This window comes from Populus alba, chromosome 14 (assembly GCF_005239225.2).
Source record: "Populus alba chromosome 14, ASM523922v2, whole genome shotgun sequence".
Lineage (NCBI taxonomy): Eukaryota > Viridiplantae > Streptophyta > Magnoliopsida > Malpighiales > Salicaceae > Populus > Populus alba.
Window position 1 is genome coordinate 3,822,972 of NC_133297.1, and position 18,434 is coordinate 3,841,405.

General features: G+C 31.4%; 1 protein-coding gene across 2 annotated transcripts; it reads right to left on the reverse strand.

The window, feature by feature from the left end:
• Window positions 1-3,577: 3,577 nt before the first annotated feature.
• On the reverse strand, window positions 3,578-9,279 carry LOC118034083 (serine/threonine-protein kinase D6PKL1). 2 transcript variants are annotated; one of them, XM_035039273.2, is made up of 4 exons: window positions 8,835-9,279; window positions 8,641-8,726; window positions 6,726-8,071; window positions 3,578-4,761 (listed from the first exon to the last, which is right to left on the reverse strand). In XM_035039273.2, the coding sequence occupies exons 3-4, from the start codon at window positions 8,021-8,023 to the stop codon at window positions 3,864-3,866; spliced, it is 2,196 nt and encodes a 731-aa protein (XP_034895164.1). In that variant the 5' UTR covers window positions 8,024-8,071; window positions 8,641-8,726; window positions 8,835-9,279; the 3' UTR covers window positions 3,578-3,863. The 2 variants fall into 2 exon arrangements, with proteins under 2 accessions (XP_034895164.1, XP_034895163.1); XM_035039272.2 differs by lacking the exon at window positions 8,641-8,726.
• Between the last annotated feature and the right edge of the window lie 9,155 nt (window positions 9,280-18,434).

Here is an 18,434-nt window from a genome sequence, read left to right on the forward strand (position 1 = left end):
TGATTTTTGCTTTCACTGTTTTAGCTCCTTGCTTTCGTTACTTTCATCTATTATAGCTTGACCACTAACCTTCTACGAAAACAACCTGAATTACCAATTATCTTAACAATTTGGATAGTGAATTTTTAAAAATTTTAGAGGAGTAATTTGGAGAATTACATGTAAACAGGAGAAAAAAAATCGGGTATCTCAAATTACTTGAATTATATTTTAATTTATTTATAAATTTTTGAAATTAATGTGCTTGTGATCTTCCTTAAATCTAATTTTGGAGAGTCAACTTTTCTAGGATCTAATTTTATATGTCCAGTTAATTAAGAATTTTAGAGGAATTTTGGCTAAACAATTAGTGGGTTCAAAATTCGGGTAATTCAGGTTATCCAAATTATCCAAAATATAGATAAGATAAAATGTAATTCAAAAAATTAAAAATTATTTTAAGTCAGAGAATTTACATAAAAAAAATAAAATTCGGATAATTCAAAAAACTATCTGAAATAGTTACTTTTTATCCAATACTGACCTCTACCAGCTCATGAGCACACTTTTTAATGGAGGACATGCTTAAAATCAGTTGAAAATAGACTTTATGATAATAATGTATAAAAATTGGTTAAAATATTTAAAGTATTAGAATTCTCAAACCTGGAATTGTAAGTAAATAAAGAGAAAACTCTTTATTTTCTGAAAAGTTTATGATTCAATAATCTAGCAAAAAAAATAACACACCCGACCTAACGAAAAAAATATAATGTCAAATAAAAAGAGTAATTAAAATTCAAAATTAAATAGGACAAATAATTAAAAAAAACAATATTTTCTAGATCTAATTTGAAGATCTTTCGGACCTAGCTGGTTACAGCAAACCACCCTCTTATAAAATTAAGTCTGGCAAAACTAAACACGATGAAACAATCAAATAGCTTTGTCATCTAATCATTGAACTGAGAAATAAAAATATACAGTAATTTGAAATTGCTTCTCGAAAGAATCCCTTTTCCATTCAAATCCAGCGATGCAAGGCAATTAAAAAATAAAGTGTAAAAAAAAAAAAGGAAAACAAAGTGGTTTAGATTTGAGAATCCCATGCACGTTATACAGCTTCATTGCAGAAATCTAATTAAATTAACTTATAATTTTATCTTTTTAAAGCCAATGATCTTACATTTCACCGGCAAGCAATAAACCTAACGAATAATAATATAATTGAACAGCCAGTTTAGTGGTCAGGTCCTCACTCAATCACTGAACAGTTCAGTCCGCAACAAATATTTTATAAATAGCATTCTGCACTGACGATGTTGCTTGTTGAAAAGCAAACCTCAGTCATCTTCTCAAACTACAATTATTAGATTATTTCCCTTCTGGGAAAAAAAATCCAGTTACTTTATGTATTTTCTTACCTTGGATCTGAAGCCCTCTGCATGTCTTCTTTGTATAACAGCAAGAATCAGATCCGAACAAGCACTTGATGTCTGAATGCTTGCCAACTTGCTTGAGTTAAATAATCCTGTTACTGAACTAGAAGATGATGGGGTGGGTTAAAAATATGGAAAGATTGGAGAAAATGGCCGTCTTTAATCCAAGTCATGTTACTTTACCAATTCTGACTCGTTATCCGATGCCTGGCAGCAGTGACAAGAACATATTAGCCGGAAACAGCTGAGGAGATGATTAAGATCTTCGGGTGATCTTAAAAGCCAATATACCTCAAGGCTCAAGGTTTTTCTTTTCTTTTTCTTTACTTTATATAATAATTACGAGGGTTGGTTCAAGGCCTGGGTTGAAAATTAGCCGAGTTAACTTGCGCGCTAGTAAATCAACCCAAATTTATTTAAAAATGATATTATTCTGGACAAAATCTTCAAAAATTCTCGGAATTATCCAGCCGAGTTTTACTTGGATCACGAGTTGAGTCGTTTAATGATCTGTATTTTACCATGTCGACTTCTCAAACAGTTTAAAAGCAAAAGTAGTAGGGCAGGCATCTATAACTATGCTTTTTTGTTTGATAAATAAAGGCAACAAGCCAATAACTAGCAAATGTTACATAAACCAGTTACTAGCTAGTGTGTATGATTTCTTCATCCTCGCATAATTGCTGTTCCTACTACTAGCGTTTTCAAAGCAATCCAGTCAACTTTCCCGAGTTCAGGTATGATACAGGGCGTGTCAGATAAGCACCAAACGGGCGGTCACTTTCAAAAACCACCATGACAGAATTGCTGATATTTAGACACCAGAAGAGGTAAAAAGGACTCCGCAAGAAGTGAAGCTGTAGCGTTCAAATGCATGTAACAATGGTGGGATAGTGGAGCAGGCAGGGGACCAAACTAATTGACGAAAAGAAAAGGCAGAAGAAAGGTTTAAATGGGTGGGCCTTAAATTTCTAATACGATATCTTTTTGCCTTGAAAGAGTAACACACAGGTTTTTGTCAATTTCATCTCATGCATGCCACGACAGCTACTACAGGGGAATCTGATATTTCCTCTTGGTTAATGGTAAACGGAACCCTGCAGGCTTGTGCAGAGGAAAACGGACGGATTCTTCCCTAAACCACTAATCAGGAATAGCAAAGCCGATGTAGTTTTCACGGAAGTTTCCTAACCCCCATACGTGCTTCCATTTCTGTCAAAGGCAACTTTCAATCATCTATATATTCATACAGCGCAGCGCTGTGTTGCGGCTCGAGAGAAAAAAAAAAAAAAAAAGATTATTTAGTATTATTATTAAACTTGAGTTAATTTTACCTCAATATAATTTAATTGGATTTCGTTACTCTAAAAATAATATAAATAATGGTTAAGAAAACATAATTTAACTTTTAAAAAAATCAAGATGATTTTTTTTTTTAATGTTGAAACATCAACATATTGAATTGATATATTTAATGACTTTGTCTATCAAATTCATAATTTAGTGATGAAATTTAATTTTAAGTAGATTTAATAACTTTATTTTTTTTTATTTAGAACTATTTTTATTTTATTATACAATAAAAAAAATTAATATTTGTAAAATTAAAAACAAATCAAATATTAAAATGTTTGTTTATTGCAAGCAAATTAAAATAATTTATGAAAACAAATTTAAAATCCAGTAAATATTGAAAAATAAAATTTAAAAAAAATAAAAAGAAAAGGATATAATCCACTGTTCATGTAAACGATAGAATATCTCAGCCTTTTTAGATGTATTCGGTAGTAATTCGGAGAAAGAGCTACATAGATTATTTTAAAAATATATTGAAAAAGTATAAGACATATTAAAACTACTTAAATATATAAATTCAGTGAAATATATAAAAAAGTCCATTGGATCGCAAGATATCCTCCCCCGTCTCCATATTGAAATATTTCCGAGTATTTCTACCACCTCCATGCCCGTCTCCATGGAAACTAAAGTTCCTCCACACCCAGCTTCATCTGGGTAAACGGAACATAACTCCGTGAAACCAGGTTTTCATGATTGTCATCACTATCACCAACCGGAATATTTTAACCAATGGTTTTTTGAGATCCGCCAACGGAAATTCCCCTCATTCAATGAATAATTCTTTTAGCATTACTCAGTAATGAAACTGGGAAAAGCTGGCCATTGATATCATTTAGTTCTTAAAAATGCCACTCGACTAAGAACACTAAGTTTGTAATGGTTCAAATGGATTGTGATGCCCAACCACTAAAACCCAATGGGCGAAACCTAAACTACTCTGTAAATTAAAGCTACTGATTTCCAACTGATGCTTTATCCTCTTATGAGGAAGGTGATTATCAGAACAGGGTAATGCAGACATGTTCTTGTAAGATTAACAAATGACACATTTACTATACAGGCTCAATACAGCTAAACAAGCCTGTACTAAAAGAACTCAAAGTCCAGATAATTACCCCCAGGCTTCACTTCTGTCCCAGCCATCCTCCTTTTGCTGCTGCTGCCAACAATGCCGACCCCAATTTTGTCGACCGCCCCAGACTTGACAGGAGGAGGCGGCTCAGTTTCCACTGGTCTTGGCACTTCAGGTGGCGTGCTACACCTAATGAGAGCCCAATTCACACCTTCAAAGAAAGGGTGCTGCTTGATCTCAGTTGCACCCCTCTTCACCCCTAACCTGTGTTGAGGTTCCTTCACCAGTAAGCCTCGGATCAAATCTCGACTAGCATAACTAGTTGCTGGTGAGTCTGGGAATCTAAGCTGCTGCCCGACCACATTGAACAGGGTAGCTCGGTTTCCTGAACCCTTGAATGGGGTTTTACCATACAATAGCTCATGCAAGAAAATGCCAAATGTCCACCAATCAACTGCACTGCCATGCCCTTCTCCCTTGATGATTTCAGGGGCCAGGTATTCATGGGTACCAACAAAGGACATGGACCGAGCAGCTGTCGGTTCTGCCACGAGTTCTGGAAGTGAACTAGTTTGCAGCCCGAGATCTTTTCCAGGTTTTCTGTTTTTTTTCTTACTTTTCTGAGGGAAGATACGAGGCACAAAACATGAAGGTAGGATGCAAGCCGACGAAGGCTCAATACAGGCAGGCTGAACACAGAATGCACCACCAACAGCTCGTTTTGAAGGGTCAGAATCAAATGAGGTTCTTATCAGGGTTGGTGAAACTGCACATCTAAGGGAAAGGTCAAAGTCTGAAAGCATTATGTGGCCATCATCACGGACAAGGACATTTTCAGGTTTCAAGTCTCTGTAGACAACTCCAAGCATGTGAAGATATTCAAGTGCCAATAAAACCTCTGCCGCATAAAATCTGCACACATTAAGAAAGCAATTATTAAATAGTTTCTTGGCTAAAAATTACTAATGTTGGCAAAAATTAGACGGTGATCAAATCAAAAAAGGGAGAGCTGGAGGGTAGGAGAGAACATTTTGCAGCAGAAATAGTATGTATCCTTGACGAGGGACAATCTATTTTGTTCCTAAAATATCATGGAAGGAAATCCATCTGACTCCAGAGGGACCCCCCCATTTCATAGTTATCAGCAAAAACCTAACATCAAGATCTAGTTTGGGACATTATTTGAACGTAGTTGATAAGTAACTTGTGCAGTCCAAAAGTATGAAGCTTCATGTGCTCCATCAAGTTTCCAAATGCCAGTACAGGAATGTTTACTACACATTGGGGGCTACAAAGAGGTAGAGATAGATTTCAATCGTTTCATAGGGGTTGGAATATTGAACTGAGCCATATTTTTGTTTCCAAAGCATTCAGAATAGGCACTCTAGTGAACTAGCATCACTTGTTGCACGTGAGATCTTACAACAGTGACTGGAGCATTTTACCATATAAATGAGGCAGCATTCTCAAGAATATGTTAGATAGAAGACAAACACAACACTCTCAGTCCTGAGAGTACTTTAGTTTGTGAAAGAGGAGATTGGTGATGCTGCCATTCTATAGGAAGGAAACTTGAATGTAAAATTTCAGCAGGGCCAAGAATTGGGAATTGAAATTAGACAATATCAGGGAGAGTCAAAGTCTGAACTCTGAAATTGGTTTCAATTAAGGCAGCCCAATATGACACAGTACATTTCTGTTCCACTGATCTCCTTTAAGTGCATGCCCTTGCTAGACTAGATCTGAATGCTATTGTCATCCCAAAGTGAGAAAGAAATATGAAAGGAAACAACAGCTAGTGACAACAAAACTCGTTCATTTCCCATCCCTGCATTGGTATGTGGACTAAAATATGACAGCGTTAATCAATGGAAGACATCTGCATTTAATATATTGAAAACAAATAATACGGAAGCTACATAAGTCCACTGCGTTTAACATTTTAGAATTTGATCCAATTTTCTATAAGCTTAATCATCTCTTCTATGCTTACCTTTTTCCACGTTCGTTTAATATTTCACTGGTTTTCATCCCTGATAACTTGAAGGACACAGAAACTCATACATGGAGATTTTAATTTTATACTTCCATGAGGAAATATAATGAACTATCCACTAAAAGAAACTATGATGCTATGTTTCCATCTTTGCAATTCACTACAGTAACAGGCACTATATACAAGCAATCAAATTTGAACTGTGGTAAAAACCCATCTACATGTGCCTTTCTGCCTTTCATTTTGTACACAGTTTAAGCATTAACAATGAGTGAATAAAAAATCATGGAATTGTCCACTAAAAGAAATTATGATGCTATGTTTCCATCTTTGCAATTCACTACAGTAACAGGCGCTGTTTACAAGCAATCAAGTTTGAACTGTGGTAAAAACCCATTTACATGTGCCTTTCTGCCTTTCATTTTGCACACAGTTTAAGCATCAATGATGAGTGAAAAAAATAAATCATGGAGATGGTTTTCCTAAGCAGTCTGAGATGATAGCATGGAGTGGAAAATTTTCTTGTGATGTTGACTAGACACAGCTACGAAAATTATTGTTTTAGGTGTTGAAGTGATCTCGCTTTGTTAAAAAGGAAAAGGGTTCTGAACAATCAATTAGTTTATTCTCATAACAATAACATGATGGTCCCATTAACTTTAAACTATGAAAAAATTTGAAAACTATGCACCTCCAACAAAACAGAAAAACTTAGCAGCACACAACTTCTAACCTGATGTTTAATCACATGCTGCAAAACAAGGCATCGTAGGAAATGGCATAAAGGAAAAGAACTAAAGACACCACTCTTTGTTCAAAATGATCAAATAAATAAATGCTGCAGGTAATGGAGAGAATGCTGCTAGACTAAAAAACATACCTTGCAGCATACTCAGAAAAATGTTTCCCAGGTTGTCGTTGCCTCAGAGTGTGCAGATCACCTCCTGGACAGTATTCCATTACCAAACATGAGAATCTGTCTGTCTCAAAATGAGTATACAAAGTCGGCAGAAATGGATGATCCAACAACTGCAAAATCTCCCTTTCTGTCTGAGCCCTTGTCAACTTTTTCCTGCTTGCAAGGGAAGCCTTGTCCATTACTTTCATTGCAAAAAAACACCGAGTCCCGCTCAGCTCTGAGAGATAAACACTGCCAATGTCACCACACCCAAGCCGTTTGAATAATCTAAAGTGATTCATACCCAAAAATCCATCCCGTGTTCGGATGGCAAGAATAGCCTTCCACCTAGGATCATTTCCTTTGTGAGGCTTATTTGCACTCCCAGTAATATTGCTCCAATTACTGTCATCACTAAGGCCACTGCTGTCACTTGCTCGACTAACACTAGTCTTTGCACTTTCAAGTGAATCCCCTCTTACACTCCCTTTTGTGCTCTCACAGTTTCTATCTATACTAAGCATGCCATCACTTGTAATAGCATCGCTCCGATATGTACTGGCGCAGCTATTGACAATGCTCATAGCTGTGACAACACCAATACTGTCAATGCTACTATGTGGACTCACATCACCACTAGGAGGCAAAGAGGTGTCCCACACACATTCGTTCTCTTCTGAATCAGGTGGAAGGAGAGAGTTTTCTGTATTTTGTGATGCACGAGGAACTGAAAATGGAATAGGCAATGCAACTAAGTCATTAGGTTCTTCAACCAAACTTTCTGCTGGAGAAAGAACCACCAGGCTTGGTTTTTTCGGTGGAACCCTGATTGAAAGATCTTCTAGAAAGGGCCCCTTCACAGACATACTCTTCACAAGGCATCGAGGCTCAGCTTTCTTTTGACCAACTGGTACATACACTGTTTTCATTATTAGATCTGTATCAATAGGTTCAGGTGGATGACTTGCCCCGGAGAAAGAACCAGGGCAACCCTCATCAAAGTAATCACCACTGCCCTTAGAACTAACAACAACATCAGGCATCAACTCTTCTTCAATAATTGCAGAGACTTTTCCTTTCCACGGTCTAACAGGCACAGGAAAGTCTGTAATTTGAGATTGTTTTCCGTTAAATCGCCCCACCACATCTCTTACCAGACCTGTCTGCAGCTTGGTTGCCTGGCTCGCTTCTCTCCCAGACACTACATAAGCATTTAACGATACCTGACTCACAACAGGCAGTTTCACAGGAAGAGCCTTCGATTCTGCAACCCTTTCCATATTATGAAATTAACAATATTACATGGATTGATCCTTCTGCTGATAAACCTGCAAATGGAGATCAAAGAGTCCACTAATCATTAGGCACTTTGAACAGCCCGTATTTATTTATCCAAACAACATCCGCAGTGTCATGTTAGTCTTAGGAAAAACATAATATGATTACCTCTTGTTCAATCACAATCAAGACAGGCAGAAATATAGATATCATCAATCAACATTTTCTTCAAAGAAAAACACAAAAGAATCTCAAAGCAATTCACCCACTACCCAATCTACTACCTAATTTTCGATTCGGGGGTCACTAAATCTCTTTTATTCCATTGATTTCCTAGATGTTTAGATTTTTGAACAACACATTTATGCTAAAACTAAAAAAAATACTTGGAAATGTCATTAAACAAATTAGATATAATCACCAACCGTTTTGCACAAGGCAGTTGAGCAAAAAAAAACCTAACCTCCAAATCTGACTGCATCAAGCATCTAAAAATTCAATAAACGAAAAAAAAATTCTTAACTTCATTCACAATCAACTGCAATAAAGTAACAAAGGCAAGAAATGTGGAATTCGATGAACTTGCTTTGCGATTATTCCCCTTACCACCATTCCTTACCTTAAAAAACCCTTTAATTCCACGCAATAACATAAAAAGTCAAAACAAAAATCCAAAATTCTGAAGCAGAGAGAGATCTCGAAACCCTAGATAGAAATTAAACAAAGCATGAGGAAGGAACAACCGAACAGCATTTAACCAGAAACAAAGAGAACATAACAAAATAAATAATTAAAAATTATATAAAAAGGCACCTGTTAAACAAATAAACGAAAATGAAAAAGAATCTTGTACGGCAGAATTATGCTGAGAGACAGAAGACAGCTGGAATTTTTTTCCTCTTCTTGTTTCTCTCTTTCTAAAAGCTTAGAAATGAAACTAAATTAATAAGAGTCCTGCTTATTCTCGCACCCTATCTCTAAAACACACACTTTCTCTCTCTAAATCTCTCAAAATTTTGCTAGCTCTCTCCCTGGAATGCTCCGACAGGGTAGCTCGGCTGCAAGAAAAGCTTTGGTTGATGGTTGCAGGGAGTAGTGTTTGCTTTTGCTTTTCTCTCGCTACTTTGTATGGATGGGCAGCGGGGAAGTACTGTGGTGCTAGTGTTGTTGAAGTGCTGGCTTTTCCTCCCTTTTTTTTTTTCTTTTCAGTTGCTGCTGATGGAGAGAAGATGGGAGGATGGGGGGGACCAGTGTGTATTGGGTGTGGGATCCACTGTGTTTGTGCTTTAAGCTACACAAATCTCCCTCTCTTGGTTTTGCAGGATCGGGTTTGGATTCTCCATTTTCGTTTTATTTCTCACTCCCGTTTTTAGCGCGTGTTAGATATCTTTTTGTTTTTGATATTTCACTCCGTATGTATAGTTATCATAATTTTAGTGTTGATTCAACCATGATACACTCTTTATTTATGGATAATTTTAACCTTTGGAAAAAAAGATGTTATCTAATTTTTTTTTTTTAAATATTTTTTTCACTTTTTAAAAACCATTATAGTTAAATTTCAAATCTTCTACTCTGAAAAGCTAGGAGTCGTTCGATTCACCTTTTATCTACATATTTACTGATATCGGTTTTTTGAAGGATGGTTGAAAGAATTCCAAGTATATGATTCTGAAATTGTATCAATCAATAAATATATAATTTTTGTTTCTATGAAAAATATCCATTCGTGAAATTAAAAAATCATTTATTGATTATCTATTATTTGCTTTTTAAATGTTACTAGTTTACATATCATAAATTTTAAAATTAATAAAGATTTATTTGATTTTTAATTTTAAAATTTTAAAGAATTATTTAAGATAGATATAAACTCGCTTGAATTTTCACAATTAAAAAAAAATGAAAGAGAAACAAAGAGAGAGAGAGAGAGAAAGCAGCAAGGGTTGCTCGATCAAATCACAGACAAAATGTCAAATATGTACGCATTGATACTGAGAAAGCTAGGCGACTGGGTGCGTAAGGTAAGTGGCGTATTTGCAACTCAAAGCATCACCCTTTACCAAAACCTTGCCTGGTAATCGCTCAGCAAGAATTCATCGACAACTACTCGTCCCTTTCAAACGTTGAAATTAGACTATCAAAAGGTTTCAAGACATTTTTCCTATTTACCTTCTGTTAATGTTCCTGGTTCGAGGAGTTCATGGACCGAGATATAATAAAATAACCTCTCTTTTTTATTTTTTTTTGCACCAAAAACTATTCCAGCAATCTCTGGGGTGTTGGATCCGATGGTGAAGTATACTTTTTATATTGTATTTATTTGGTAATGTGATTTAATCTATTTTTAAAAATATATTAAATTGAAACTTTTTAATATTATTTGATAATTTTAATATATTAATATAAAAATTAAATAAACAAATTTTTTAATATATTTTTATTGAAAAACACAAAAAATATCATGAATCACATTATCATATATACATATAACCTCATCTTGGATCAAATGAGAGATTATTAGAAAATAATTTTCTTAAATGTGTTGGTTTTGATGTCAACAATCTAATAATTAATCGAAACGGAAATTGGTTTCAACACGTAAATTTAGTTAAGGCCAAAATAAAAGGAAGAAAAGGGAAAATCAATTTAGATCCTAACTAGTGTACTCATTCTCAATTACATTGCAAACTTGTAAAATTTAATAGTTAAGTCTTAAATGTTTCTCACATTTTTACTAAGATCTTTTCATCAAATCTTTTTCAATATGTTTAATATGATATATATATTTATTTTACGCAATGTAAAAAAAAAAAAATTCTCAACAATGAAACTACGAGTCTGACTATAACAATTCAGTACATTATTGGAATGCATGGGAAAGAGCTACAAGAGCAAGTTTGTATTTGACAATGAGAATTATTGAAGTATATTTTTTTTTTTTTTCGAAAATTGCTTTTAAATTTTTTTATTTTTTTTTGTTTTAGGATTAATTTTATATATATATATATTATTTTGATATTAAATAAAATTTAAAAAATAAAAAATATATTATTTTAATATATTTGTAAACAAAAATTATTTTTAAAAAAAAATTACTATTTAAAAATACTTTACTGACATTGTCCAAAGGATCTGTGTACAAGAGACATGATGACGGCCAAGATAAGGATAAAACATAGGTCAATTTGGATATTATGCCCTGTTTCAGAGAGTACAGGTTAAACAAAATTTTTTATATATTTTTATACTGTTTATATACATGTTCGTTAAAAATAAATTTATAAAAAAAAAAAATATTATTTTAGTATAATTTTAAAAAAAAAAACTATTTAAAAAAACAACTATTTATCCAATATCAATATCAAGACACTTGTAAAGGCACTGGTCACGCGTGCATGGTCAATCCCTAACGTGGCAGTCAATAATTAACAAAAAGTGTAAGCAAAGAACGGTAGATGTCTGGACCGCGATCAGATAGGGGCAAATATTATAATCAGAAGAAATAAAAAGGGTGGGAGTCGTCAGCTTCTTACACTGTGCCTTGCTGGTCCAGAATGTTGTCTCTTCAGACAATTATTTTCTGCCTCTGGAAATTCCGATCCAGAACGGTAAAGAGCTTGAATTATTACAGCCCCGGTTTTGGAGTGGGATGGATTTTGTTTTTTAAAAAATAAGTTTGTTTTAAAAAAATATATTAAATTATTATTTTTATTATTATTTTAATATATTAATGTTGAAAATTAAAAATAATATTTTATTATTTTTAAAACAAAAAAAAAATATTTTTAAAAAAGGACTTCAATACACAACGCATACTCATTAAAATAGTAATGTTTATTTTTAAAAAACAATATTTGATATTAAACTAGTTAGGATTAATTGAGAGCTGAATTATTAAAAATTTAATTGAGTTTTATCGGATTAATATTTTATTTATTCTAATTATATTTTTTTTAATATAAATTTAAAATCATGGATTTTCAAGGTTATTTTATCAATGACAGATAACCAAACAATTCTGTGTTGATTTTATTTTCAAACATTCTTGATTTCCCAATCAAGGGATTTTGTTAGAATTTCTTGATAAGAAATATTAGGTTCCCATAAAACCATGTCGTTTCCAAAACCAAAGAGATACAGTTTGGATGGAATCGATAACCAAATACCTGTGAAAAAATTTAAATGAAATTCTCAAAAAAAAACTTAAGGGATAAAAACGACACAGAGATTATTTGGAGTAAAATGGAGACACCCTAGATAAGGTACACATGCTCAAACTTGTGCATCGATGGAAAAATTATTTCTCAAATTTAAAATCATAATATGAATATCGAGTTTCAATCCAACATATATTATTTGGATTAAATTTCTTAAAATATATATAAAAAAAATTCCCTCACGTACTCTTGTTCTTCTCTCCAGGAGGTTTTCATTTGGAGCCTACGGTTCTGGTAACGAGTAATTTTCTTTTTTCTCGCATCAGTTTACAGCTTTTTGACCAAGATTTTCTAAAATATATTCGAATGCTTGCGACTGGAGAAAACTGGTCAAAGCAACTGTTTCAAATTGGAATCCAACAAAGCCTGATTTCATAGACCAAATTCAACTCCCTTCACGTTCACCTAGTCAAGAAAGGAAGAATATTGAATGTGACTAAATCTGGCTCACTTGCCTGACATTATCCCAACACAGTATGTAGATAAAGCTAAGGAGAACCATAAAACTGGTTAAGTGGGGAAATTAAATTAAAAAAAGAAAAAAGAAAAAAGAAAAAGTGGATGATGAGGATCATGATTGGAAAACTTTATTTCTTTGATGGTCACGATCAATACTGGACAAGTTGTCATGTGGGTGAGTGCGTCTCCAGTCCCGTGAAAGCTCTGCTTAGCGAGTAAAATGATTAGCTCAATGTATACCTCCTGCCAATGCTGCTGCTCATTTGCTAATTCAGTGTTGTAAAATATATTTTAAAAATGTTAAAAAATTAACTTAAAATTAAAGAATCATGAAACGTGAATTCTACTGTAAAACCAAGTATCCAGAAACCAAGAAACAAGCATTTTGTAGCCATCTTTATCTTGTGGGTCTTGCATGTTGCAGCCCTTGCTTTATGAAAGTAGGAGATTAGAGTATTGGAATTGGAAAAAGAAGCATTGAAAGTGGGCTCTTTCATGATTTATCTCTCACTTGAGAATTTCTTGGTCCACAAATGACTTTTTTCAGTGGGTGTGTGTTCTTAGTTGGTGGGATTTACCTTTGAATCATGCACTAAATAAGGAGCCTGAGTGTACTTTTTTTTGTGTTTCTTGGAGGGGGAGAGATGACTTGTTCTAATAATTTTCAAGTACACTAACATCTCTAAAAGATTAGCCGATTCCAAGCCTTGAGCCACCCAAGGTAGTAGGTGGTGAGTTAAATCTACTATACCTGTCGAGCGTTGAGGTCTCGATTTCAATTTCTTGGAAATGACAGTTTTGATTTTGCTTTTTTTCTAGAATTGCGACCAAAGGTTTGCAATTCGTATCAATTCAATTTCCCACAAAAAAAACTCAATACTTGCTGTTAACGATGTGTGCATAACTGTTTACAAGTTTTCGGTTTTACTAGTTAGTTTCACTGTGCTCCACCGAAGGTTAGAAAACTTTTTTAAATTATAAAAAATTATTAAAAATATAATTATTTTAATTATTTTATTAACAATCTTGCAACATATTTCTTTATCTATCTCAAGTTTTAAACAAATTATATAAGAATTGGCTTGAATTAAATTGATTAATTTTAAAAATCAAAATACAATCTTAATTATAGGTAAAAACATGGCTTCACTTCCAACAAAACTTTAAAATAATAACTTTTTTTTCACAAAAACTATTAATACAATGACATATTAGACCGATCTTGATCCCCAAATAAATAATATCGTGGACTCCATTGATTTTAATAGTTTGGTTTTTATAAAATATTTCTTTAACTATATGATAAAAATATATAGTCACAAAATTGAACACCAACCTAAAAATAAGAAGAAGAAAAATCATGTGATTTATTAAAAGATAAAATCAAGAAAAATAATTAACAAACCAAAAACCACAATAGCATGTCGAGCTAGTTGGTGAACTTATCAAACTTATAAATCGGGTAACTCGGGCTAGCATGCTAAACCTGTGAACCGAGTTATGGACTCTAGTGAAACTGTAATTTTTTTTTTCTTTCCATGACTATTTTTTATTTAACTACATGACAATATATATATATATATATATTATATATATATATATATAAAATTGCAAAAAAAAAAAAAACAAGCACTATTCCAATATTGGATGTTGTAAGAAATTAAGCAACAAATGAAGATCAAAATATTTAACATTGCAACTTGTGTGATTTACTCTGTTGTTTTTAATGAATTCACCTATCAAAATAAATTTATAATAGAAACTAACACACACATAAAATTTACTGAATAAAAAAAAAAATACAAGACTGCACATATAAAAAATCTTACAAGAAAACAATATTAAAAAAAAAATCTATATGAAATTAAAAAAAATAATCATAGATGAATCATACCTAAAGAACTAAACACACTTGATGTCATAAAAAAAAATTACAAATTAATTAAAATATAAACTCAATATTTATTTGAAAAAAAAAAATCAACCAATACAATATTTTCAAATTGATTTTAATAGTTTGGTTTTTATAAAATATTTCTTTAACTATATGATAAAAATATATAGTCAAAAAATTGAACACCAACCTAAAAATAAGAAGAAGAAAAATCATGTGATTTATTCCCAAGCCAATTCTATATTAAAAGATAAAATCAAGAAAAAACAATTAAAAATAATTAACAAACCAAAAACCACAATAGCATGTCGAGCTAGTTGGTGAACTTATCAAACTTATAAATCGGGTAACTCGGGCTAGCATGCTAAACCTGTGAATCGAGTTATGGATTCTAGTGAAACTGTAATTTTATTTTTCTTTCCATGACTATTTTTTATTTAACTACATGACTATAATATATATATATATATATATATATATATATAATTGCAAAAAAAAAAAAAAGCACTATTCCAATATTGGATGTTGTAAGAAATTAAGCAACAAATGAAGATCAAAATATTTAACATTGCAACTTGTGTGATTTACTCTGTTGTTTTTAATGAATTCACCTATCAAAATAAATTTATAATAGAAACTAACACACACATAAAATTTACTGAATAAAAAAAATACAAGACTGTACATATAAAAAATCTTACAAGAAAACAATATTAAAAAAAAAATCTATATGAAATTAAAAAAAATAATCATAGATGAATCATACCTAAAGAACTAAACACACTCGATGTCATAAAAAAAAATTACAAATTAATTAAAATATAAACTCAATATTTATTTGAAAAAAAAAATCAACCAATACAATATTTTCAAATTGATTTTAATAGTTTGGTTTTTATAAAATATTTCTTTAACTATATGATAAAAATATATAGTCACAAAATTGAACACCAACCTAAAAATAAGAAGAAGAAAAATCATGTGATTTATTCCCAAGCCAATTCTATATTAAAAGATAAAATCAAGAAAAATAATTAACAAACCAAAAACCACAATAGCATGTCGAGCTAGTTGGTGAACTTATCAAACTTATAAATCGGGTAACTCGGGCTAGCATGCTAAACCTGTGAACCGAGTTATGGACTCTAGTGAAACTGTAATTTTTTTTTTCTTTCCATGACTATTTTTTATTTAACTACATGACAATATATATATATATATATATATAAAATTGCAAAAAAAAAAAAAACAAGCACTATTCCAATATTGGATGTTGTAAGAAATTAAGCAACAAATGAAGATCAAAATATTTAACATTGCAACTTGTGTGATTTACTCTGTTGTTTTTAATGAATTCACCTATCAAAATAAATTTATAATAGAAACTAACACACACATAAAATTTACTGAATAAAAAAAAATACAAGACTGCACATATAAAAAATCTTACAAGAAAACAATATTAAAAAAAAAAATCTATATGAAATTAAAAAAAATAATCATAGATGAATCATACCTAAAGAACTAAACACACTCGATGTCATAAAAAAAACATTACAAATTAATTAAAATATAAACTCAATATTTATTTGAAAAAAAAAATCAACCAATACAATATTTTCAAAAACTATACTATTGCAATTCACATTAAAATATGTGGAAGTGAATGGTGTTATCTGAGAACAGTAAAAACGCTATATATTTTAGTTTCATGTACAATGTATAGTATCATAAGATTTTCAATTTAGATAGATGATTCACATGAACTTTAAAGAGATTTGTTTTAGGATCATGAAGATAACTTATTACTTCTTTTACAAAACAATGGGAATCAAGAAGTTTGTTTATATTGGTAGTTAAATTCTTTATTTTTTTCAACTAAGCTTCTATTCTTTTATTTTAGTTTCTCTGATTTTTTTTAAAAGTTAATCTTTTTATTTTTTTAATAATTACGCAGATTATTTTTTAACTGGTCAAATTAATTGAATTACATTGATGTAGCTCATATATCACTTAATTTTCAATTTTATTTAAATGAGAAATTAGGTCAAAAAATTATTTTATATTAATTTCATTTTCATATTTTTTTACGTGAAGTTAATTGACAGAAAGTCGGTAGACATGAATGGACTATTTTCAATCCTTGACAGCCCAGACAAATGCAGTCGACAACACCGTGGCCCGTTATAAAAAAGTGAGCCTCAACTACCCCACACAAGACTTCTCAGTTTTGCTTTTAAAAAACTTTAAATTTATTTATTTATTTTAAATTAATAATATTAAAAAAAAATTATTACTATGTAAAAAATAATTTTTAAAAAAATATATTATTTTAATACATTTTAAAAAAAATACTGTGACACTCTGTTAATTCCAAGTTTCCTTCTCAACTGTCCAGGCCCATTTCCAGAAGCCGAGTCCTGTATTTGAGTTCGGAAACTAGAGCAACAGAACGTTTGGGTTCTTGACTGGACATGCTAGCTAGCGAGCCTAAGATGTAAAGTAACCCTAAGTTTATTTTGTTATCCAATTCATCCTCGTGATTGGGTTTGGAATGACATGATGACATAAGCATGGAAGAAACATGTTCGGAAAAAACATCGTGTTTGACTCACGAAATTAAAGACAAAAATTATTATTGTTTCTCTCCGAGACATGAATGGGTTAAATTTTTGTATCTTATTCCTGAGAGGGACGTGGAGGGGAAAAAAAACGATCAGGCCTAGAGAAAGCCCAAACGTGCATGGGCTCAACTCCAGGCCCATATTATTTTTCCCTTTTTAATGACATCTTTATCTACCTGTTATTTCTTAAAAAAAAATTGCTTTACAGAAATTCCTCCATTGAATCCCTCATTTATAATTTTATTACTCTTATATGCCTTATAAACTGGACTATGAATATTTGTATTTCCAGCCAATTTATTTTTATATGACTTCACTTGCATGAAACTTATTATGCTGTTTTTAGTTTAAAAATTTATATTAGTTTGAAGAGAATGAAATATTTCTACTGAAATAATAAAATATGCATGATTTACAAATAAATTATTTTCCCTGTGATTTTAAATTTAATGAAGATAAGAGAATGCAAGAACGACGGTATACTTGTATTACTTCAAACTGTATTTTTTTCTTTTTACTAGATAAAAAAACATTTTTTTTTACCAAAAAACCAATATAAAAAAAATGAAAAGGCCCCTGAACCCAGTTTAGCAAATATTAATTTTAAAATTAATTTAATTATTTTCCTTTTTATTGTAGATCCAAAAATTAGGGTTGATTTTTTCCTTTGACTATAATCACCTTTCATTGATCAATTTTCTTAAAATTAAATAAATATAAGAAATTTTGAAAAATAATTCATATAAAAATATATTTTATAAAACAAACACTCCCTTGAAAATATTTAATACAACCAAGAAATACAAAAATATATACTTTCACATTCAGTTTTGTTTCATTCCTCACACCATGCAAATAATACAGGAACAAGATTTGTTCTTTGTCCATGTACCAAATACATATCAATCTTATTTCAAACAATCTCGTTTCATATTTCTTTTGTCTTGTATACCATTTTAGATTAAACCTATATATCTCATTACTCACAATCAATAATCAGTCGATCAAAAGTTAGCAGTGATAGTTAGCATTCACGTGCTAAATTAACCACTAATATACCATTCATGTGCTGACATGTATTTTTAAAATTTATTGGGAAGTATATTATGATTGTTTTTTAAAGTATTTTTTATTTTAAAATATATTAAAATAATATATTTTTTTACTTTTTAAAAATTATTTGAGATCAGTATATCAAAACAATTTAAAGCATAAA

What these genes read in the sequence shown, in the direction of transcription:
- LOC118034083 (XM_035039272.2), bottom strand. Translation starts at nt 8,023, where the DNA reads ATGGAAAGGGTTGCAGAATCGAAGGCTCTTCCTGTGAAACTGCCTGTT. An exon ending in TTTTCTGAGTATGCTGCAAG is followed by an intron (nt 4,762 to 6,725) that starts GTATGTTTTTTA and finishes TAATGTGTGCAG; the next exon opens with ATTTTATGCGGCAGAGGTTT.